Source organism: Protomyctophum parallelum, assembly GCF_964188405.1.
Source record: "Protomyctophum parallelum genome assembly, chromosome: 3".
Classification (NCBI taxonomy): domain Eukaryota; kingdom Metazoa; phylum Chordata; class Actinopteri; order Myctophiformes; family Myctophidae; genus Protomyctophum; species Protomyctophum parallelum.
The window spans coordinates 4,338,002-4,364,141 of NC_139698.1; the positions used below are offsets into that span (position 1 = coordinate 4,338,002).

The 26,140-nt window shown below is 42.9% G+C and overlaps 1 protein-coding gene across 1 annotated transcript in view; it reads left to right on the forward strand.

Annotated features, from left to right (window-relative positions):
• The window catches only part of LOC310856092 (discoidin, CUB and LCCL domain-containing protein 1-like), a gene marked incomplete at its 3' end in the record, with an annotated part of 77,004 nt that extends 52,451 nt beyond the window's left edge, over nucleotides 1-24,553 (forward strand). Inside the window, exons 8-12 of the mRNA XM_083761309.1 lie at nucleotides 9,697-10,030; nucleotides 16,779-16,943; nucleotides 17,688-17,781; nucleotides 22,774-22,817; nucleotides 24,447-24,553. Coding sequence (XP_083617435.1) covers nucleotides 9,697-10,030; nucleotides 16,779-16,943; nucleotides 17,688-17,781; nucleotides 22,774-22,817; nucleotides 24,447-24,553 — 744 coding nt within the window. The remainder of the gene's footprint in view (nucleotides 1-9,696; nucleotides 10,031-16,778; nucleotides 16,944-17,687; nucleotides 17,782-22,773; nucleotides 22,818-24,446) is intronic.
• Nucleotides 24,554-26,140: the final 1,587 nt, after the last annotated feature.

Here is a 26,140-nt window from a genome sequence, read left to right on the forward strand (position 1 = left end):
AATGCTTTTGTGATGTATTCCCATGCTTTTGTTCTTGATTATTGTAAATCGCTCTGGATTAAGAGTGTCTGCTAAATGCCTAAATTGTAAATTGTATGGAAGAACTCACTATTTCACAGGGGTTTGAGGCCTATACTGTGAATGGTGGGACTCACTATTTCACAGGGGTTTGAGGCCTATACTGTGAATGGAGGGACTCACTATTTCACAAGGGGTTTGAGACCTATACTGTTGAATGGAGGGACTCACTATTTCACAGGGGTTTGAGGCCTATACTGTTGAATGGAGGGACTCACTATTTCACAGGGGTTTGAGGCCTATACTGTGAATGGAGGGACTCACTATTTCACAGGGGTTTGAGGCCTATACTGTTGAATGGTGGGACTCACTATTTCACAGGGGTTTGAGGCCTATACTGTTGAATGGAGGGACTCACTATTTCACAAGGGGTTTGAGGCCTATACTGTGAATTGAGGGACTCACTATTTCACAGGGGTTTGGGGCCTATACTGTTGAATGGAGGGACTCACTATTTCACAGGGGTTTGAGGCCTATACTGTTGAATGGAGGGACTCACTATTTCACAGGGGTTTGAGGCCTATACTGTGAATGGAGGGACTCACTATTTCACAGGGGTTTGAGGCCTATACTGTTGAATGGAGGGACTCACTATTTCACAGGGGTTTGAGGCCTATACTGTTGAATGGAGGGACTCACTATTTCACAGGGGTTTGAGGCCTATACTGTTTAATGGTGGGACTCACTATTTCACAGGGGTTTGAGGCCTATACTGTTGAATGGAGGGACTCACTATTTCACAGGGGTTTGAGGCCTATACTGTTGAATGGAGGGACTCACTATTTCACAGGGGTTTGAGGCCTATACTGTTTAATGGTGGGACTCACTATTTCACAGGGGTTTGAGGCCTATACTGTTGAATGGAGGGACTCACTATTACACAGGGGTTTGAGGCCTATACTGTGAATGGAGGGACTCACTATTTCACAGGGGTTTGAGGCCTATACTGTGAATGGAGGGACTCACTATTTCACAGGGGTTTGAGGCCTATACTGTGAATGGAGGGACTCACTATTTCACAGGGGTTTGAGGCCTATACTGTGAATGGTGGGACTCGCTATTTCACAGGGGTTTGAGGCCTATACTGTGAATGGAGGGACTCACTATTTCACAGGGGTTTGAGGCCTATACTGTGAATGGAGGGACTCACTATTTCACAGGGGTTTGAGGCCTATACTGTGAATGGTGGGACTCGCTATTTCACAGGGGTTTGAGGCCTATACTGTGAATGGAGGGACTCACTATTTCACAGGGGTTTGAGGCCTATACTGTGAATGGAGGGACTCACTATTTCACAGGGTTTTTTTTTTTTTTTTTTTTTTTTTTTTTTTTTTAATTAGTTTATTTGCACAATAAAAAACAGTACAAAAAGGTAACATCAATAGAAATGTGAGGTGTGTGCAGGTGAGAAAATAAACCCAGGGAGGGCTTATATGAGGTTCTCACCAAAGTTAATATACAATTTAACAATATTAAATATATAATATAATATAATATAATATAACATAATATAATATAATATAATACAATATAACATAATATACAAATAGTAAGACAAAGTAATCAAACATAGGTATGTAAAATAACAAAAACAAAAAACAACAAGAAATACATTATTTACACTTGTGAAGTGTGTGTGTGCGTGTGTGCGTGTGTGCGTGTGTGTCAATTGGAGAGGGTAACTTCAAGAGGCTGGCCCTCAATCTATGTTTAAAGTTACAGAGTGAAGATGCAGAGTTGGCAATAAGTATGTGTGAATTCCAAAGTAAAGAACCTCTGACTTTTATGGAGAACTGGCTAAGAGTGGTACGGCTGAAGGGAGGATGAATATTGTCGGATTGTCTAGTATTGTAATCGTGAACTTGAGAGTTGGTCTTAAAATATTCTTTGAAAGTTGTAGGGAGCATATTTGGAAGGTAAGTGCATTTATATATGAAAGAACAGGATTGTACTATGTTAATGTCATAGATAGACAGTACATTTAGATCCTTAAACAAAGGAGCAGATGGAGCCAAATAGTGAGACGAGGTAGCTATTCTTACAAATTTCTTTTGAATAATTAATAATTTGTGTAAATTGGATGGATATGTACTTGCCCAAACGGTATTGCAATAAATGAGATATGGATAAATCAAACTGTAATAGAGGGTTAAGAGGCAAGACTGATGAACCATGCCCCTAATTCTTCTGATGATACCAAATGATCTTGAAACTTTGTTGGTTACTGTATGTATGTGTTCTTTCCAAGACAATTTTTCATCCACCAGGATTCCTAGGAACTTGGTGGATGAAACTTGATTAATTTCAATCCCACCAATAGAGATCTTAGCTCTATGATGACAGTATTTTTTGTTTTTGCTCACAAAAACTATAAAATTAGATTTATTTACATTTAGTGATAACTTATTTGCGAGAAACCATTCGGATAGCATAGCTATGCCAGAATTGGCCTCCTTTATGAGAGATTCAAAATTTTTGTGAGTTAAAATCAAATTAGTATCATCAGCAAACAGAATTGGGGTAAAAGATGAGGATACAGCAGCCAGGTCATTGATGTAAACAATAAATAATAAAGGTCCAAGAATAGACCCCTGAGGGACCCCACAAGACAACTTGACTTTGGATGAAGAACAACCATTGGCATATACATATTGTTCACGGTTAGAAACATAACTATTAAGCCATTGTAGTGTTAAATCATGAAATCCATATTTATGTAGTTTATCAAGTAATATAGTATAATCAACAGTATCAAAGGCCTTAGAAAGATCTAGGAATATGCCGAGAGCAAATTCATTGTTATTAATGGCTGAGTAGATTTTATCAACCAGCTGTAAAAGAGCCATATCGGTGGAATGACGTTTCCTAAAACCATACTGATGCTCATATAAGATATTGTGTTTGTTTAAATGGTTAAACATTCTATTGTAGACCAGTTTCTCCAAAATTTTCGAAAAACATGGTAACACTGATATTGGTCGATAATTATTAAAAAGTCTTGGGTCTCCAGATTTATGTAAAGGAATAACTTTGGCTATTTTTAAATCATTTGGAACCTCCCCCGATTGCAGTGATAGGTTGAGAATGTGGGCAATTGGTTTACTAATAAAAGAAGATACTGGTTTAATCAATGATGCGCTTATATCATCATGACCAGCTGCTGATATCTTCAAGTTGGCAATTACTTCCAAAACTTCTGTTTCGTTCGTGTCTTCAAATTTCAAGAGAGTAGGGAAGTTACCCTTAATGTAATCTAAATGATTACTATTGGGTTTTCCCATATCCTTGGACAGAGAAGAACCTACCTTTGCAAAAAACATATTGAATTCATTAGCTATTACAACAGGATCATTTAGCATATTTTCACCATCCTTGAACTGAGATGGGAGAGGTACAGTAGACTTCTTTTTGTTGAGAAGTTCGTTAATAGTTCTCCAAGTGGACTTGATGTCAGATGATTCTCTGAATTTGTTAGAAAAATACTTTTTCTTGGATATCCTCAGTAGATGATTAAATTTATTTTTATATTTTTTATAACTTGCAGAATTAAGTGGAGTGGGATTTGTAAGGAATTTTTTATATAGTTTATTTTTTAGAATAGAGGACTTTTGGAGACCTGCTGTAAACCATGGTTTCCAAAGACCTTCGCCAGCTTTCTTCCTGGATTTAACCAAAGGAAAGCAGTGATGAAAGACAGAAGTCAACAAATTAATGAATGTTTGATAAGCAAGATGCACGTCAGAGTACTCATAAACATCATCCCAGGAAATATTACGAATCAAACTCACAAACCTCTCCCTATTCCTAGTGTTAAAAACTCGAAATGTATCGCAGTTATTTTTTCTCTCATGTTCACTTCTAAATGGCAAGGACAGGAAGAAAACAGGGAAGTGGTCTGAAATATCGGTCAACAGGATGCCTGATTGAGATACACTGTTCAAAGAATTTGTGAATATGTTATCAATAAGAGTAGCAGAAGAACTGGTCACTCTTGTTGGTCTGTAGATTACAGGATAAAAATAGTTAGAGTACATGGTATTTAGGAAATCAGCAGTTGATGCATTATCCTTTTTAAATAAGTCAATGTTATAATCTCCTAATAGGAAACATAACTTATTTTCTTTATTTATTAAGTCTAGTGTTAATGTCAGAATATCATTGAAAGTTTTTATATCGGTATCGGGGGGTCTATAGATGCACCCCACAATAACGTTCTTGCCATTAAAAGATGAACATGAAGGAATTTCAACAAAAACAGATTCAACATCAGATGAATGATGCTCAAAAGAAAGGTCATCCCTAACATAAAACTGAAACCTGTTATGCACATACATTGACACACCACCCCCCACTCTCTCTGATCTAAAGGAGTGAACAGCATTATATGAAGACATATCATAAAGTGTTTTAGTTGATTCTGAAAGCCATGTTTCTGAAAGAGCAATGATTGAAAATTCATTATTCATTGAGGATAGATAACTTGAGAGATGATCATACTTATTGGGGCTATTTAGGCTCTGTACATTTAGGTGAAAAGTAGAAAACAGATGTGAGCGCAGGGAGTTTGTACTCTCATATAATTTGTTAAATGTTCCCACATTGAAATAATCGCTAGTGATTGCTTCATTTGCATATTTTAGGCAATTAAGGTCAGGATCAATGCATGTGTTATATTTATTATTAGCATCCGTTTCAATAAGATTGAAAATCTTATTACAAAAGTTATTAAAAGGATCTACAGTATTGGGCTCACTTGATACAGTTACAGGTTCTGCAGAAGTTGGAAGTTCAAATTCGGAATTACTTAGACCAGAGGGGTCAGAAAGAGTGATATTAACCAAATGTGTATCAACCATAACAGTTAAAAGAAATAAAACTTTGGCAATAGATATATACCCAGGTTAGCCAGCCATTGGCTCAACTGGCCTCGCCTGCAACGTTTGTATCGATTGCAACGGGCCTAGGGGGGTGGGAAATCAGCTGATCATATTTGAGATATGCAAAGTTCCCTTTATTTCGTTCTTCACGAAGAAGGGGAAGTAATTCTTTCCGTTTTAGTCTGACTTTTTCAGAAAAATCCTCATTGATGAAGATCTTAGAACCTTTGAGTTTTTTGCCCCTTTTCATAATCGCCTCCTTGTCTTTATATCTGAGCAATTTGGCAATTATAGATCTGGGTCGACCCTCTGGCAGAAAGGTGCCAATTCTGTGTGCCCTCTCTATCTCAATCAGTTTGGAGTCCAAATCAAGTTTTTCATACATCATCTTTTTTATCTTAATCTCAGTCTCTTGCCATGTTTCGGATCTAGAATCCTCAATACCATCGATCAGGATATTATTTCTCCTAGACTGATTTTCTAGATAGTCTTCTTTAGAGGAGATCTTGTCAAGAGCAGATTGCAGTTGGCCAAACAACAAAGTGCTTGACTCAAGTGCTGCCTGGTTCAAAACATTTGCATTTTTAAAATTATCTGTCTCTGCTTGTGTGAACTCCAGGCTATGTTTAAGGTCACAGACTGTTTTCACCAGCTCATCAACTCTTTTTGTGGTAGAGTCCATGATGAGACTTAAGAAAGATTTAAAGTTCTTCTCTTGTAGATCCATCAGTTCTTTGAAAAATTGCTTTTGTTGATCTAACATATCATTAAGAACAGAGACAGTCACAAACTCTTCTTCCTGGACTGCATTCTTTTTGGGACCCATGGTAACTGATTGCAAAAAGTCAAGCCAAAGTTGGGAGAAAAAAACCCAAAAATAACTCACCAAAACAGCTAACAAAAGGTCTCACAAAACCGAGATGTTTTATGCAGAGTCAAACAGATCCCTGGCAGGTGGAGCCCGATGTTGGCTGGCAGCTGGAGGCCTGTCCTGGGGTAGCCTGCCTGATGGAGGCCTGGTGTAGCCTCGCTGCTGTAGGCCTAGTGGAGCCTGATGTTGCCTGGCAGGTGGAGGCCTAGTGGAGCCTGAAGCACCTTGCCTGGCACCTGTAGTCCTGCCCTGGGGTAGCCTTGCTTCTGGAGGCCTGGTGTAGCCTGGCTGTATTAGGCCTTGTGGGGACTGTTGTTGCCTGGCAGCTGTAGGGCCTCCTGGGGTAGCCTGCCTGGTGTAGGCCTGAAGTAGCCTTGCTGCTGGAGGCCTCGTGGAGCCTGATGTTGGCCTGGCTGCTGAAGTCCTGCCCTGTGGTAGCCTGGCTGTTGGAGGCCTTGTTGAGCCAGGTGTTGACTGGCTGCAGGCTGTTTTAGTGCCTGGAAGTTTGAAGGCGAAAGCTGCCCAAGTGAAACCTGGTAGCAGCAGGCTAACCAAGGCTAACAAAGAGCCTGAGCCTCACCCTTGAGGTAGCTGGAGCAAGGGCTCAATCCAGATCCAGACATTAAAATTCCAGTTTAGATTTAAAAAAATATAGGCCTATAGTTAAAAAGACCACCTACACAACACTGATAAAACTTGGATAAAAAATACAAGGTATTGTTCTAATTTAGTGGATTATTCCCACAAACACTGCAGCTCTCAGTAAAAGCTGCTGCTGCTGCTGCTGCTGCTGCTTACCATAACATTGTCCTCGTACAGCTTGAGGCCTATACTGTGAATGGAGGGACTCGCTATTTCACAGGGGTTTGAGGCCTATACTGTGAATGGAGGGACTCACTATTTCACAGGGGTTTGAGGCCTATACTGTGAATGGAGGGACTCACTATTTCACAGGGGTTTGAGCAGGGCTCCAGACTAACTTTTTCACAGGTAGCACTGGTGCCACCTACCTTTTCAGTTGGTAGCGCCACCACAAATTAGGTAGCACCAACTTTTTTTTGTATAGCGCCGCAGCGCTGTATTAATACATGACCTTATCACCAAGGTTAGCACAGGTTTTCTTGGCTGAAGCATGAATGCCTTAAATTAAGCACATAACATGTTATATTTCTCACTCACACATTCTATAGGAAATTATTATAATTAATTAACCTATAGTGCATTTTTCCATATCGTTATTATCATTTGGCTACTGTATATGAAACAGAAATGAGACACACCCCTTACCTTCTGCATGGGCATGTTCAACCTAATGGCCAATAAGGATATTTAACACTGAGGTGCCCACTGCCCACTCTTCCTGCACCCTTTTGCAATGTGAAATGCCACCAAATTCATAATCCTTGCCCACTTTCCTCCTGTCTTTTCTTTATATGGAATGAACATGTGAAAGCTGATGTGCTTTTATTGTGAAGGGGAACGTTTCTAAACGTCTCAGCCTGCATATTTCCATGTGCTGATCTACAAGCTCACAACGTGTGGTGGACGCAACGCGTTGTGAGCTTGTAAATCTGCTATTTTCAGCATGCAAGACCACGTCGTACGACGAAGAATATACCAGGTTTCACGTGGGAGATGTATTTTGTTCGAGGCGATCATGTATGTAGCCTGGCCTGCATACAGTCTATGGCCTGCACACAGCGCTACTCGACGCAAAATAACAAGCTATTGGAAGCTATTTTTCCTAAGTTTACCGTGTTTGGGGTCGGGGACGAGGCGCAGTCCCCCATATGTTGTGTCTGCTGTCTCCGTGGATTCAGCGACAGCAATGCACAGCATGCGCGCTCCAGGGAAACTTATGTGTACAGCCGATGCTGAAATCAGTTTCGTTTTTTTCGGGGTTGATCAGTGAGCGTGCCGCCGCTGTTAATAATAATAATAAACTTTATTTGTATAGCACTTTTCATACATAAAATGCAGCTCAAAGTGCTTCACAGGGCAGGACACAAAAATAAAATACAATAAAACACAAGTAGTTAAAATGATAGAACAATAGCAGAGAACAAAACCGAATATAAGAACATAAAATAAATAAAAACACATAAAATAAATAAAACTCAACTAAAAGCAAGGGTGAAGAGGTGAGTCTTGAGTTGAGATTTAAAAATGTCTACAGATGGTGCGTGTCTGAGCTCGAATGGAAGTTTATTCCAGGCTGTTGGGCCATAGAAGCAAAAAGCTGCCTCACCGTACTTTTTTGTGCACATACCTTTAGGCACTTCAAGTAGGCCAGCGTTGGAGGACCTGAGGGGGCGGCTAGGGACATATCTAGGTAGGCAGTCACGGAGGTACGGAGGTGCGAGACCATTGAGAGCTTTATAGACAAGTAACAGAAGTCAATCCTGAAAACTCAACTCAATCAATCCTGAACTCACGCGTGTCGTGTGCAGACCGGTGCAGACAGACAGGCAGAGAGAGAGAGAGAGGGAGGGAGAAAGAGAGAGAGGAGGCGCGGAATGAGCGAGAATAAAGTAATATTTTAATATCGCGCTAATGCCCGTGCTTCATGGTTGAGGCTGGGAGTGAAAGCAATAAGTAGCACCGGTGCGACCTCGTTCAAATTTAACTCGCACATTAAGAAATTAAGTCGCATATGCGACCTAATAGGTCGCACGCTGGAGCCCTGGGTTTGAGGCCTATATTGTGAATGGAGGGACTCACTATTTCACAGGGGTTTGAGGCCCATACTGTGAATGGAGGGACTCACTATTTCACAGGGGTTTGAGGCCCATACTGTTGAATGGAGGGACTCACTATTTCACAGGGGTTTGAGGCCTATACTGTGAATGGAGGGACTCACTATTTCACAGGGGTTTGAGGTCCCATGCTGTTGAATGGTGGGACTCACTATTTCACAGGGGTTTGAGGTCCCATGCTGTTGAATAGCTAGACTAAGACTAAGGTCTCAAACGCCTAAACAACCTAAACGCTATAGATGTGACGCGTTGTGAGATTTTGTAGATCTGCTATTTTCAGCATGCAATCGAGTGTATGACTAAAACTAAATTAAAGGTTTTATGACATTCATTTTCTTTTTTTTTCTTTTTTTCTTTTAGGTTTTATGACCTAAATTACACCCAAAAAACCTGAACTTTGAACATTCAGTGGATTTTCTGTGGTCTGAAGTTTTCTTTGGGGTTTGGAAGCCTTTTGAGCTACAATGAAAACAGGCAACACAGTGAAAACAGTGACATCTGCTGGCAAATCCCATTGACATATATGGGATTTGCAGGGTCTTACATCACAATCTGCCGGCAAATCAGAGCACCTGTTTGAGCCAGAAAACCCCAGATCACAGAAAATCTACTGAATGTTAAAAGTTCATGTTTTTTGGGTGCAATTAGAAAACCTAAAAAAAACAAGAACAATTCCAAAACCTTTTATTTAATGTCACAATCCCTTTAAGTTTCATTCCAAAGACCATGACCAAAAAAAAAAAAAAAAATCTAAAAAAATGTGCCGTCAAAATAATCGCCCACCTGGTTTTCTAGCCTGGTTAATAAACCAGACCGAATCAGCCGTTGGCAAAAAAAAAAATTGCCTACCGGCGGATTTCGGTCTGGAGAGGCTCAATTTTACGCCCCTTTTCCTACTCCAGAGAATGTGGCCTCCAATCGGGACACGGTATGCAATATGGGCGGGGCTTTGGTACGGTGACGTTCAATGCTTGAGACCTTTGACTGACAGTAGCTCTGACCAATTGCGTCAAAGAGAAAATGTTTCCCTGGAAGACTAAAAGACTAATATCCCGCGGATCCGTGCGATATTAGTCTGGTTTATTAACCAGGCTCCTGGTTTTCCTCCCTGCAGGTGTTTGAGGCCCACGCTGAAGGCCACCAGAGGGCGCTCAACAGCATGTTCCCTCCGGTGGTGGCTCGCTTCGTGCGCCTGCAGCCGCTGGCGTGGCACCGCCACGGAGGAGGCGGCCCGACGGGGGGCGTGGCCGGGGGCGTGGCCGGGGGCGTGGCCGGGGGCGGCCCGCTGCCCCGCCTCCTCTTCCTCCGCGCCACGCTGCTGGGCTGCCCCCCCCCCGCCGCCGCCGCGGCGGGCAGGCTGGCCCCGCCCCCAAGCGGGGGGGACACCACGCCCCCTCTGACCACCACCAGGGCCGCCACGCCCCCCCCCGGGCCCCGCTCTGCAGGGGGTGAGCAACATGTATTATATTATTAACCCATTCTGACCTGAGATCAGATTCTAAAAAAAATGTCAGTCGTTCTTTGATTTAAAAAAATAGCAGACCTACAAGCTCGTAGCGCGCCACTCGGTGGCGCGCTACGAGCTTGTAGATCTGCTATTTTTCAATAGCTAAAGCATGCCCAGAATGGGTTAATTAAATACTAACATGGATTTGTATTGTGTCCTGCTGGCCTATGGGATGTTGTATACACATCCTGTATGTATTGTGACCTGCTGGCCTATAGGACGTTGTATTACACATCCTGTATGTATTGTGTCCTGCTGGCCTATGGGATGTTGTATACACATCCTGTATGTATTGTGACCTGCTGGCCTATGGGACGTTGTATACACATCCTGTATGTATTGTGACCTGCTGGCCTATGGGACGTTGTATACACATCCTGTATGTATTGTGACCTGCTGGCCTATGGGACGTTGTATACACATCCTGTACTGTGTCTTATTGTCTGTGTTTCCAGACTAATACACATCCTGTGTTGTGTCTTATTGTCTGTGTTTCCAGACTAATACACATCCTGTGTTGTGTCTTATTGTCTGTGTTTCCAGACTAATACACATCCTGTGTTGTGTCTTATTGTCTGTGTTTCCAGACTAATACACATCCTGTGTTGTGTCTTATTGTCTGTGTTTCCAGACTAATACACATCCTGTATTGTGTCTTATTGACTGTGTTTCCAGACTAATACACATCCTGTGTTGTGTCTTATTGTCTGTGTTTCCAGACTAATACACATCCTGTGTTGTGTCTTATTGTCTGTGTTTCCAGACTAATACACATCCTGTACTGTGTCTTATTGTCTGTGTTTCCAGACTAATACACATCCTGTGTTGTGTCTTATTGTCTGTGTTTCCAGACTAATACACATCCTGTGTTGTGTCTTATTGTCTGTGTTTCCAGACTAATACACATCCTGTATTGTGTCTTATTGTCTGTGTTTCCAGACTAATACACATCCTGTATTGTGTCTTATTGACTGTGTTTCCAGACTAATACACATCCTGTGTTGTGTAGGGCTGGGCGATATGACGATATATATCGTATTTTCGATAGAAAATGTCTATCACGAAAAAAAAGCTATATCGCTTATATCGCCGTTTCGCTTTACGGCAGTATTTTACGTCACAGCGCTTATATACGGTGTAGCGGCTCCTAGCCAGCAGAAATATGACAACGCTCCAACTGCTGTCTCAAAAGGGTTTTATTTCCCAAAGTTGACACCGTGAAAACTGTAACACAAAACATACAATATTCTCTTAACCACCATGAAATATGCAATGTAAATGTCTTTGTTGTAACGTCGGTCAATCATGACTTCCGGATTATGGGTAAACAAACAAGATGAAACGTAAACAAACAATTACAACACTGTTTACAAACAAAGAAACCAACAACATGTAACATACCGTGTGCGCCTTCTGCCACTTCTTCTAGGAGCTACTATCGATTCTCTTATGTTTCTTATTTGAGGACGCTCTGTTTGGCGTGAGCAGAGCTCCTCGCAACTCTGTTCTGACTGAGCCAGCTCACACAGGTGCCATTAATACAGGCTCTTCCTGCACGCCCTCCACACGTCATAATTAACCAGGCATTAAGGACCAGGCACCACCCACGGCATGCACATACAATTTGTACCCAAAAAATGTACCTCTAATGTTCACATTAGCAAGAAAAATAGAATAGAAAATAGATAGAAAATATAATAGCAAATAGAAATAGAAAAGTACAAAATACCCAAATACCCATTGCTGGGACAGTTACACTGCCCCCAAAATACAGTGATTTAGTACTGCCTTGCACTATTTAGGCTGTATAAATCTGTATTTTCATTTCTTAATAGAACCCAAGTGTCACAATCATTTTTTTATATTGATCTTTGACCAACCAAAAATACATTTTCCCCTTTTTGTATTAAAATAGCAACTGTGGTTTGCATTTGATTTGGAGGCTTACATTTGTCAGGCCCTCCTCCTAAGTTACGCTGCCCCCATGGACCTTCATCTTCACTCGTCTCTTTCCATTCCACCTTTTTCTCTTCCTTTTCTTTGTTCTTCCTGACAATCCGGAAACCTCCGTCAAGGCTGTGGATACATCAGCAATTATGACGATGTTCTTCTCCCATCCTACTTCAGTGGAGTTCTTGGATGCTGATCTTTTCCTTCTTTTCTTTTTTTTCCTTCTTTTCAGAATCCACTGAGGACTCAGAGGACGAGTCTTTATTGCTTCGCTCTGCCTTCCTCTTCCTCCGGCGGCTTTTTTCATCCTTTTCTTCTTGCCGTCTGGGTCGGCTTCAGCTGCCGAGCCGTCGGACGCCCTGCTGGCTGAAGACTTCTTCCATTTCCTCTTCTTCTTCTGGATATCTTTGCTCAATTGTTCAGGAGCCATTGTGCTGAGAGTCTGGCTGCCTGGACTGGCTGCAAGCACAACCTCCGCTTCCTTCTCCATCGGCGACGTTTCTTCCATTCCATCGCCATTCTCCTTGTTCTCCTCCTCAGGAGACTCCTGTGTCTCAGTGCAATGGCTGATCTCAGGCGGAGGTGCGACCTCCTCCACCACTTCCTCTGCCGTGGGCTCTTTGGTACAGGAAGAATCCTCCACCAGCTCGGGAAGGTCTGGCTCGATGATAGAGTTGTCTTCTTCACCCACCTCATCCACCGTGACGAGCTCCTCCATGTTCTTGGGGTACCAGCACTCTCCTTCGGGGTCATCTCCACTTTCCCACTCAGTGGAACGAAGGATCGGCGCACTGTGAGGGCCCCGATCACATGGCTGAGTCACAGGCTGACCCGGAGGCCGGACACCCGCCGGTGCCACATCCCTTCTTTGGGTACTCAGCCTCAGTTCCTCTCTCTGGGCCGAAATCTCTTCCTCCCTGAACATCTCAGCCTTCAATGAAGCCACTCGCGCCGCTGCTCCTTCTCTCAAAATTGTGATTGCGTCTAGCAATCCTCGCTGGCTGCCTCGCTCCGCTCCCGACACAGCCGAGCCACACATCGCCCCAGCCTCTCTTGAACGCATATTCAGCAGTTCAATTATTTCACCGGCTGCCGAGACGCAGGTGTCTACCTGCCTCCGTACATCTTGAGCTGGGGTTGATATTGCCCTCAAACTCTCGTACATTTTTATTACGTTTGATTTGCAATCCTCAATAGTTCCTACATGTTCATCTAATTCAGTTTGTGTGCATTCCTCCTTTAGCTGTAGTCTAACCCACTGCACTTCTGACTTGAATTCTCCGTATGCAGAGAAAAAGTTCCTCCCTCTCTTCTTTATGTCCTGATTTAATAACTCCCACATTTTTTCAGGAGTCATTTGCTCTGGGGGAACAACCACACCCTCATCCATTTTGATGAGTGTCTTAGTCTAGAAAAATACACCAAGTTATATATTTCCCGTTTTTGTTTTGTTTTTCTTGTTTTTTAACAACAAAGTTGTTAGATAGAAAATAGACAAATAGATAAAAATAGAAAATAGACAAATAGATAAATAGAACCTCTTGTAGAAACACCTTTTTGTTTTACAAATGAATATACCAGAATGCCAATTATGGCTCACTCTCTTAGAGAATAATAAATGAGCAGAATGTCTCGAACTCAACCCTATCTATTTTCTCAGACAAGATCAAAGTCCCCCCTACCAAGACAGTTTACCTTGTCTTAGCTTAGAGTTTATATTTCTTCTTCACCCACACAACATAGGCTACAGTCTGACCTGTCACGTGACTCTTTGCGCAAAGAACGTTCTCCTCTGAAACTTGGACTCGAAACGGAACGACGCCGCCTTCTTGTGGCCGTCATGACCACTGCAGCGTCACCTTCCTGCTCCGCAGGTCCACACGTCTCGTCTTAGGTTTCGTTCATAGGCGCGATGTCACTCCAAATGCGTGCTGGCTGGAGCACGCAGAAAGACAGGGTGCCAGGTGGTCCGTGGCACTGGAGGAATCCCCGGAAAGCCCCTCTCGACTCCCGGCTCCTCTCGTGTTGTGTAGATCTGGAACGCTTTGTCCCGATGCTCACCGCCGTTACGAGGAGGAGGAATGGCCGACTCTGGACCTGGTCTTCTCTTCCTCCCCAGCGGTGGTGGCTACGTTTTTCACTGTAGCGGCTCCTAGCCAGCAGAAATATGACAACGCTCCAACTGCTGTCTCAAAAGGGTTTTATTTCCCAAAGTTGACACCGTGAAAACTGTAACACAAAACATACAATATTCTCTTAACCACCATGAAATATGCAATGTAAATGTCTTTGTTGTAACGTCGGTCAATCATGACTTCCGGATTATGGGTAAACAAACAAGATGAAACGTAAACAAACAATTACAACACTGTTTACAAACAAAGAAACCAACAACATGTAACATACCGTGTGCGCCTTCTGCCACTTCTTCTAGGAGCTACTATCGATTCTCTTATGTTTCTTATTTGAGGACGCTCTGTTTGGCGTGAGCAGAGCTCCTCGCAACTCTGTTCTGACTGAGCCAGCTCACACAGGTGCCATTAATACAGGCTCTTCCTGCACGCCCTCCACACGTCATAATTAACCAGGCATTAAGGACCAGGCACCACCCACGGCATGCACATACAATTTGTACCCAAAAAATGTACCTCTAATGTTCACATTAGCAAGAAAAATAGAATAGAAAATAGATAGAAAATATAATAGCAAATAGAAATAGAAAAGTACAAAATACCCAAATACCCATTGCTGGGACAGTTACATACGGCATGCCCAGCAGCCCACCGCGCGCACTGAAAACAGTGAGCCAACACCTTTCGGATGTCTTCTCTATTATATACTCTAAGGCCAACACGACCACAACACAAGCCGAGGTGGTGCTTGCACCTAAAAGAGGGGCAACGTCTTCCATTGTATGGATATGGAAGTGGTTTTGATTACATGAAGGGAGATGATGGCTGACGAGATTCAGAGCGGTGTAAGGGGCACGTTCGGAAATACCACACCGGAGCGAACTCATCTATCAGTTTGCATTGCACAGTGCGCCTAGTGCGCTATTTCCGAACGCGCCCTAAAGTAACCGGTCATTCACTGTTATAAATGCAGGTTTCATGTTGGGTCAAATTGATAAATTGCGTGAGCCACGCATGTTTTACACAGTTGAACAATAAGCTTGTCCGTCGTTGGGTGCACTGCAAACTTCTTCCAAGACGAAGACGTTCCTCTTACCTGTGCAGTCCTCCTGCTGCGTGCGTGTCTGTCTTGTTTTATTGTTCCAAATAAATTATTCCATTTGAAAAGTCCTTAATTCAGCAACAGCTTACAACAACAACACAAGACGCTGACTTTGTTGTGATCATCAAAAAAAAAGGAAAAGAAAAAGCCCCACTCGTCCCAGACTCCCATATACGATCGCGTTCTCTCTCACTCTCTCTCTCACTCTATCGCCTGTAGTCAATTAAACATCGTTAAGCTGCCCGACGTCTTTAACAAACTAAACTATAACTACAACAGAACATGTTGATTCCCTATACAGAGCTTAAATGAACTGAAACAACTGTAGTGACAAACTGTGACATGAGATATTTATTTTTTCCTTAAGCCAATTTAATGCAGACACAGGCCTGTAATTCTGTGTCTGAATGGCAACGTCTTATTTCTTTCTTTTTTCTTTTTAATTGTCATAATAATAATTATTATTAATAATACTAATAATTTTTTTTTTGTATAGCACCTTTCATGACATGAAATGCAGCTCTCAAAGTGCTTTACAGAGCAATGGAGAAAAAAAGAAAAGCAAGGCAACGACATTAAAAAACAAGCAGTGATGCAATACAGTGAGGACATGAATAACAAAAAATAAAAGTTCAATTAAAAGCAATGTTGTAGAAGTGGGTCTTGAGCTGTGCTTTAAAAATGTCTACAGAGGCTGAACAATTGAGTTCAGCCTCTAATTATTATTATATACATTTTATTTTGTAATATTTTTGTACTTGCTTTGGGCCTGTCTGTGCATGGGAAGGGCATCAGTATTATATTCATATAAGTAGAGTGGATAATGTGAATTTAATTGTTTTTTGAGTGGTGCAACCATTATAGACAGCTATGTGTGTCCCTGTCCCTGTATCCGAGCACGGAAATAGCATAACTATTGTCACCACCAAGTGTCACTGTTGTGCAGCCTAACACAGACAGAGGCCAGGGAGGAGAGCTTGTACAGTACAGTACAGTACAGTACAGTCCAAGTACAGTAAAGTACTCGACCTGAACAAAAATCAATTATTTTAGATAAAAAAATAGGTATCGTAAAAAATATGCTATATCGTGAGTATATCGTTATCGTGATAAAATAAATTCTATATCGTGATATGAGATTTTGTCATATCGCCCAGCCCTAGTGTTGTGTCTTATTGTCTGTGTTTCCAGACTAATACACATCCTGTGTTGTGTCTTATTGTCTGTGTTTCCAGACTAATACACATCCTGTGTTGTGTCTTATTGTCTGTGTTTCCAGACTAATACACATCCTGTGTGTTGTGTCTTATCGTCTGTGTTTCCAGACTAATACACATCCTGTGTTGTGTCTTATTGTCTGTGTTTCCAGACTAATACACATCCTGTGTTGTGTCTTATTGTCTGTGTTTCCAGACTAATACACATCCTGTGTGTTGTGTCTTATTGTCTGTGTTTCCAGACTAATACACATCCTGTGTGTTGTGTCTTATCGTCTGTGTTTCCAGACCCTCCTCCCGTCAGACGTAACTTCAGTAGCACGGCGCTGCCCCCCCACACCTCCTCCCCCACCTCCACCACCCCCCCGCTCACCGCGGGGCCCGTGGGGGTCACCGGGGGGCCCGTGGTCATGGTCACCGGGGGTCCCGTGGTGGTCAGAGACACCAGCCTCGGTATGTATCCCTTTTCAACTCCAGTCGTTCTCAAACGTTTTTTTGATTCAGAGCAATACCCCTACTTTTTTTCTTCTCCTCCGATCTTTGTAACCCATTTGCCGTGCCAATAGAGCGTCGCAGTCCCTCCCCCTTTCAGAACAACGAGTGGCCCAGGAAATGAATCTCACCTCTCTCACCGATCAAATCATTAGAACGAAGAAAATAAAGGCAGGAGACAACACTATTTGTTTTGTTTTTCTTCTTATAAATTATTTGATCGGCCCCAAAACATTGTGTTCATTGTCATGATTTGTCATATATCCGGTTCCCCGGATGTGGAACACTGCATGAAAAGAGCAGTTAACGGGCAATTGTGGGCACTAGATCTTCCCGTAAACCTCAAGTTTAGCGGGCATACATACAGTAATATACGGTAATATACACAGGTGTGATGGTACAATTTGGGAATTTACCGGAGTTTGTCCAGGAGTCTTCCTTTGATATACACATCCGTATTCCATGCATTGAATTGAATCTTGAATTGTGTCCTCAGCTGTGATTGGCTGGAAGGTGTGTCATTCTGCGCTGTGATTGGCTGAACATCGCATATAAGTGGCAGATATAGGCCGGGGATAGAGAGGGATAATTTTGCAACATCTTTAGAACAGTCAATGACTCAGTTTCGCTCTGTTTCGCCTGCCCGAGCGACTGATTATTGAGCTCTGATTGTCAGGCTTCCCCCCCCCCCCCCCACCCCCACAGGTTCCAGTCAGCCAATGGTAGTAGCTGTGGGCGTGGCCTTGGGGCTGGTCCTGTGCATCAGCTGTTTGCTGGCTGGAGTGTGGTGGAAGAGACGGTAAATCTCACCTCACACACAACATCTTTGATTCATAGTCAATCTCACCTCACACACAACATCTTTGATTCATAGTCAATCTCACCTCACACACAACATCTTTGATTCATAGTCAATCTCACCTCACACACAACATCTTTGATTCATAGTCAATCTCACCTCACACACAACATCTTTGATTCATAGTCAATCTCACCTCACACACAACATCTTTGATTCATATCTGTGGTGGAAGACTAGAGAAGGTAAATCTCACCTAGGTGTAATGTTAGAGATCACAGAAGACATGTAAATATGAAATAAATGCTTAAACATGTAGCTATAGGTGTAATGTTAGAGACCACAGAAGGCATGTAAATATGAAATAAATGCTTAAACATGTAGCTATAGGTGTAATGTTAGAGACCACAGAAGACATGTAAATATGAAATAAATGCTTAAACATGTACAGTAGCTATTTGTAATGTTAGAGACCACAGAAGACATATATGAAATAAATGCTTAAACATGTAGCTAGGTGTAATGTTAGAGACCACAAGACATGTAAATATGAAATAAATGCTTAAACATGTAGCTAGGTGTAATGTTAGAGATCACAGAAGACATGTAAATATTAAATAAATGCTTAAACATGTAGCTACAGTATGTGTAATGTTATAGAGTCCACAGAAGACATGTAAATATGAAATAAATGCTTAAACATGTAGCTATAGGTGTAATGTTAGAGAGACCACAGAAGACATGTAAATATGAAATAAATGCTTAAACATGTAGCTAGGTGTAATGTTAGAGTCCACAGAAGACATGTAAATATGAAATAAATGCTTAAACATGTAGCTAGGTGTAATGTTAGAGAGACCACAGAAGACATGTAAATATGAAATAAATGCTTAAACATGTAGCTAGGTGTAATGTTAGAGACCACAAGACATGTAAATATTCAATAAATGCATAAACATGTAGCTATAGGTGTAATGTTAGAGTCCACAGAAGACATGTAAATATTCAATAAATGCTTAAACATGTAGCTAGGTGTAATGTTAGAGTCCACAGAAGACATGTAAATATGAAATAAATGCTTAAACATGTAGCTAGGTGTAATGTTAGAGATCACAGAAGACATGTAAATATGAAATAAATGCTTAAACATGTAGCTATAGGTGTAATGTTAGAGACCACAGAAGACATGTAAATATGAAATAAATGCTTAAACATGTAGCTAGGTGTAATGTTAGAGACCACAGAAGACATGTAAATATGAAATAAATGCTTAAACATGTAGCTAGGTGTAATGTTAGAGACCGCAGAAGACATGTAAATATGAAATAAATGCTTAAACATGTAGCTATAGGTGTAATGTTAGAGACCACAGAAGACATGTAAATATGAAATAAATGCTTAAACATGTAGTTAGGTGTAATGTTAGAGACCACAGAAGACATGTAAATATGAAATAAATGCTTAAACATGTAGCTAGGTGTAATGTTAGAGACCACAGAAGACATGTAAATATGAAATAAATGCCCAAACATGTAGCTATAGGTGTAATGTTAGAGTCCACAGAAGACATGTAAATATGAAATAAATGCTTAAACATGTAGCTATAGGTGTAATGTTAGAGACCACAGAAGACATGTAAATATGAAATAAATGCTTAAACATGTAGCTATAGGTGTAATGTTAGAGACCACAGAAGACATGTAAATATGAAATAAATGCTTAAACATGTAGCTATAGGTGTAATGTTAGAGACCACAGAAGACATGTAAATATGAAATAAATGCCCCAACATGTAGCTATATGTGTAATGTTAGAGTCCACAGAAGTGAACCTTTCAAAGCCTGTTTTCTCAACTCGCTGTTTCTCTGCAAGACATTATACTCTATAAGCCATATCTCCAAAACTGGTGGGTCAAACTGAACAACCAATGTGTCCATTTGAAGCTATGATTCCCTGCTTCCAACATGACATGAATTAAATTAAGAAAAATCCATTGACTTACTGTGTGTCATCAGGGGAAAATCATCACATTCCATCACAGCCATGAATGCGTAATAAATACATGATTAAAGTAGAATATATATACATGAGCTACACATGATTACATTACTTTATTTGTTTATTTGGACAATGCATATTAATGGCCGTCACATGAACGTAAATACACCGGATATAGCACAGTTGCTAATTCCCATCCGCAGTCCTCACAGGAAACACAACACGGAAAAACAGACAGTCAAACAGTGGAATACATTTACATGACATTACATATAAGGGAACACAGCATGAAAAACAGACAGTCAAACAGTGGAATACATTTACATAACATTACATTAGGGAACACAGCATGAAAAACAGACAGTCAAACAGTGGAATACATTTACATAACATTACATTAAAGGGAACACAGCATGAAAAACAGAGAGTCAAACAGTGGAATACATTTACATAACATTACATTAAAGGGAACACAGCATGAAAAACAGACAGTCAAACAGTGGAATACATTTACATAACATTACATATAAGGGAACACAGCATGAAAAACAGACAGTCAAACAGTGGAATGCATTGACATAACATTACATATAAGGGAACACAGCATGAAAAACAGACAGTCAAACAGTGGAATACATTTACATAACATTACATTAAAGGGAACACAGCATAAAAAACAGACAGTCAAACAGTGGAATACATTTACATAACATTACATTAAAGGGAACACAGCATAAAAAATAAATACACCTAAAATAATCATGAATGGTTGCAGCTTTGGTTTTCAAGCAACCATTTTTTCAGATTGTATTTAAAAGAGGGAACTGTAGCACAGTCCCTTATACGCAGAGGATAAGGCCATTCCATGATGCTACACAGTCCCTTATACTCAGAGGAAGGCCATTCCATGATGCTACACAGTCCCTTATACGCAGAGGATAAGGCCATTCCATGATGCTACACAGTCCCTTATACGCAGAGGATAAGGCCATTCCATGCTACACAGTCCCTTATACGCAGAGGATAAGGCCATTCCATGCTACACAGTCCCTTATACGCAGAGGAAGGCCATTCCATGCTACACAGTCCCTTATACTCAGAGGAAGGCCATTCCATGATGCTACACAGTCCCTTATACGCAGAGGAAGGCCATTCCATGATGCTACACAGTCCCTTATACGCAGAGGATAAGGCCATTCCATGATGCTACACAGTCCCTTATACGCAGAGGATAAGGCCATTCCATGATGCTACACAGTCCCTTATACGCAGAGGAAGGCCATTCCATGCTACACAGTCCCTTACACGCAGAGGAAGGCCATTCCATGCTACACAGTCCCTTATACGCAGAGGATAAGGCCATTCCATGCTACACAGTCCCTTATACGCAGAGGAAGGCCATTCCATGATGCTACACAGTCCCTTATACGCAGAGGATAAGGCCATTCCATGATGCTACACAGTCCCTTATACGCAGAGGAAGGCCATTCCATGATGCTACACAGTCCCTTATACGCAGAGGAAGGCCATTCCATGATGCTACACAGTCCCTTATACGCAGAGGAAGGCCATTCCATGATGCTACACAGTCCCTTATACGCAGAGGATAAGGCCATTCCATGATGCTACACAGTCCATTATACGCAGAGGAAGGCCATTCCATGATGCTACACAGTCCCTTATACTCAGAGGAAGGCCATTCCATGATGCTACACAGTCCCTTATACTCAGAGGAAGGCCATTCCATGATGCTACACAGTCCCTTATACTCAGAGGAAGGCCATTCCATGATGCTACACAGTCCCTTATACGCAGAGGAAGGCCATTCCATGATGCTACACAGTCCCTTATACGCAGAGGATAAGGCCATTCCATGATGCTACACAGTCCCTTATACGCAGAGGAAGGCCATTCCATGATGCTACACAGTCCCTTATACGCAGAGGAAGGCCATTACATGATGCTACACAGTCCCTTATACGCAGAGGATAAGGCCATTCCATGATGCTACACAGTCCCTTATACGCAGAGGAAGGCCATTCCATGATGCTACACAGTCCCTTATACGCAGAGGAAGGCCATTACATGATGCTACACAGTCCCTTATACTCAGAGGAAGGCCATTCCATGATGCTACACAGTCCATTATACGCAGAGGAAGGCCATTCCATGATGCTACACAGTCCCTTATACTCAGAGGAAGGCCATTCCATGATGCTACACAGTCCCTTATACTCAGAGGAAGGCCATTCCATGATGCTACACAGTCCCTTATACTCAGAGGAAGGCCATTCCATGATGCTACACAGTCCCTTATACGCAGAGGATAAGGCCATTCCATGATGCTACACAGTCCCTTATACGCAGAGGAAGGCCATTCCATGATGCTACACAGTCCATTATACGCAGAGGAAGGCCATTCCATGATGCTACACAGTCCCTTATACGCAGAGGAAGGCCATTCCATGCTACACAGTCCCTTATACGCAGAGGAAGGCCATTCCATGATGCTACACAGTCCCTTATACGCAGAGGATAAGGCCATTCCATGATGCTACACAGTCCCTTATACGCAGAGGAAGGCCATTCCATGATGCTACACAGTCCCTTATACGCAGAGGAAGGCCATTCCATGATACTACACAGTCCCTTATACGCAGAGGATAAGGCCATTCCATGATGCTACACAGTCCCTTATACTCAGAGGAAGGCCATTCCATGATGCTACACAACCCTGTACTGAGAGGACATTTTGGCCCAATGTTGTTTGCCGGTGCGGCACTTCGCAGTCTCCTCGAGTAGTTGCTCTGGTACTGATTCCCCTATCGCGCTTTCGTTTAATTAATTCACTTAGGGGGGGCGGGCACAGACCATGTAGGGTCTTGTATATGACCCCGACCTGTTTGAATGCTTAAAGTAGCATATATAATAATATATGTATGAGCTACACATGTGATTACATGATTAAATGACGCTGTCCCTTTCTCCATTCAGGAAGCAGGAAGCTGCACACACCAAGAGCTACTCCTTAGCCAAAGGTAAACAAAACCACTACTCTGCATTCCAACGGTTTCACTTCCTACACACTCCTCTGTTCCAAAGCATGAGTGTGTGCGTGCGTGCGTGCGCGGTTGCGTGCCAGCCGGGGCTAACACATTTAGTGCCGGAAGTGCATCAAAATAGAAGCTCCGGGGTGCCAGAGTTGTCTGATCGCTTTTACTCTGAAAGCCATGAACCGGAAACACTTTCCTAAAAAAGTTGACTTTACTAAGTGACCTCAGAATCCCCGATCATCTTAATTAATTTTTTTACGCTCCAAAAAGCGTTCATATTTTGCGGGAGAGACGGATGAGGAGCAGAAATGAAGCGCCAGCATATCGATCCGTTCATCACCACGGAGAGCGCCCTGGATTAGGAGATACGAGTCATTCTTTCCGCCGCGCTAACATGGGAGTCAATGTCAAGCTAATATTTGCACTGAGCGTTGGCGTACGGCAAGCGAAAAGCAAAATGTCCAAAAAAAATATAGGAAAAATTCTGAATATTCTTATCTCGCCCCGCGTCTCTAGGACGTCCACAGACGTCGTAGGCACTAATATTTCAGGATCCTTATGACGGCCTCACACGTCGTACGAACTGAAACGGTTTTAAGCAACTAGTCGGCTATTCAACTAGGCCCAACATTATAGCTTAGAAATAAGCCGCGTAGGGGCACGGTGGCACAGTCGGTATAGTGCTGTCGCCTCAGAGCTAGAAGGTCCTGGGTTCGATTCCCACTGGGTGGCGCTGGGTGGCGTGTTCCCTCCTCCGCGCAGGGGTTAAAGTTCTCAATCCTGGGGACTGATTTCAGTGATTTAACGAGATCAGTGCAGATTTGAAAAAAAAAAAAAATCAGTCTTGGGATTGTTTTTGGCTTTAAGCCCTGCCTCCGCGTCATCAGTGCCCATACCTGAGTCGGGGTTGGCGAAAGGGCCTTTCTTGCATGTTCTCCCCGTGTCCCCTAGGGTAGGTACCCTCACATGTTCTCCCCGTGTCCCCTAGGGTAGGTACCCTCACATGTTCTCCCCGTGTCCCCTAGGGTAGGTACCCTCACATGTTCTCCCCGTGTCCCCTAGGGTAGGTACCCTCACATGTTCTCCCCGTGTCCCCTAGGGTAGGTACCCTCACATGTTCTCCCCGTGTCCCCTAGGGTAGGTACCCTCACATGTTCTCCCCGTGTCCCCTAGGGCAGGTACCCTCACATGTTCTCCCCGTGTCCCCTAGGGTAGGTACCCTCACATGTTCTCCCCGTGTCCCCTAGGGTAGGTATACCCTCACATGTTCTCCCCCTGTCCCCTAGGGTAGGTACCCTCACATGTTCTCCCCGTGTCCCCTAGGGTAGGTACCCTCACATGTTCTCCCCGTGTCCCCTAGGGTAGGTACCCTCACATGTTCTCCCCGTGTCCCCTAGGGTAGGTACCCTCACATGTTCTCCCCGTGTCCCCTAGGGTAGGTACCCTCACATGTTCTCCCGTGTCCCCTAGGGTAGGTACCCTCACATGTTCTCACATCGTGTGTGTGTGTGTGTGTGTGTGTGTGTGTGTGTGTGTGTGTGTGTGTGTGTGTGTGTGTGTGTGTGTGTGTGTGTGTGTGTGTGTGTGTGTGTGTGTGTGTGTGTGCGTGCCCAGTTGGCTGCCAGAGTTTCCAGGGGAAGGGTCTCCATCCTGCCCCCCCCACTCAGAGCTCATCTCCTATCCTCTGGAGCGAGGAGGGGTCCATGACAGCCCCCCTCTGAATGGTGAGCACGCACACACACACACGCACACACACACACACACACACACACACACACACACACACACACACACACACACACACACACACACACACTGTATACACATACACACACACCCTCTCAATTGTAAGAATTGTAAGAATGCACAAACAAGCCAGCCTTATCTCACAGAACACACTCTGGCTACAGCAATACAAGAAAACATTCTGTAGTTCTGTGTCTGAGAGGGAAAACATTCTGTAGTTCTGTGTCTGAGAGGCTGAACCTGCTGCTCCGCTCAGAGGCTGAATTAATTAATAATAACGGACCTTGATATGAAAAACTGCCCCCCCCCCCGCCCCCAAAACCACCTTTCTCTGTGGTCTCTGAGCAGTATATACTTACGGAGAAGAAAAAAAACATGCATGTTGATTATTCTATGAACCGACGTTACAAGATGGAAGTTTTGTCATTGGTTCTAAATGTTTAGCTTTTTATAGATTAATCTTCGTTTAACTTTGCCCAAACCCACTCGGGTATACCGTATACAACTAGCCTCTCTCTCTCTCTCTCTCTCTCTCTCTCTCTCTCTCTCTCTCTCTCTCTTCCCCCCCCCCCCCCCCTCTCTCTCTCTCTCTCTCTCTCTCTCTCTCTCTCTCTCTCTCTTCCCCCCCCCCCCTCTCTCTCTCTCTCTCTCTCTCTCTCTCTCTCTCTCTCTCTGTGGGTCGTCCATTCTCCGGCCCCCTCGCTCGCCCTGTCGCCCGGGGCGACCCACTGTAGACATTCCATTCTCCGCTCCGCGGAGCGTCTCTCCCAAAGAAAGACGGCCTTTAATTGGAGGCCCGAAGGGAGAGGAGGAGGAGGGGGGGAGGAGGGGGAGGGGGAGGGGTGGAGGAGGAGAGGTCCAGTGGCTATAAGACAATCGGAGCCCCTCACTCACTAAGAGCCTGTCTAATTAACCCCTTTTGGTGTTAGCATCATGTTCTGCTTTATAGCTATTGAAAAATAGCAGATCTACAAGCTCATAGCGCGCCACTCGGTGGCGCGCTACGAGCTTGTAGATAGGTTGCACCGCTCAAAAAAAACAAACATTTGTTTTAATGTCAAATGTCGCCCACTAGGACCGAACATGCGTATAGCTTAGCTAGTAGCCACTCAACCAAACATCCCATTGGTTGAGAATGAGAGGATTTATATGACGATAAGAGCGGCGCTCACTTCACACAGTTGTGATTTTGTCTTTTGCAAACTGTATTCAACCAATCAAAGAGATCCAGTATAAGTCATGTATAACACTTGGTTGCATGCTGAAAATAGCCCGTCTACAGCTTGTAGATCAGCTATTTTCAGCAAGTGTAAAATCGACTAAAATGTTATGGCATATTTAAAACTAGACTAACACATTTCGGATGACTAAAATGTGACTAGAACTAAATGAAAACCATTAAAAACCCCTTTTGGAGTGTTAGCTATTGAAAAATAGCAGATCTATAAGTCTGCTATTTTAGAAAAATCGCGACAATGCGGCGCAGATCTTTGAATATATATTCTTTCAGAGCGAACGTTTTTAACTCAAATCTTTGCTTCTGGGGGGGGGGGGTTCCCTGG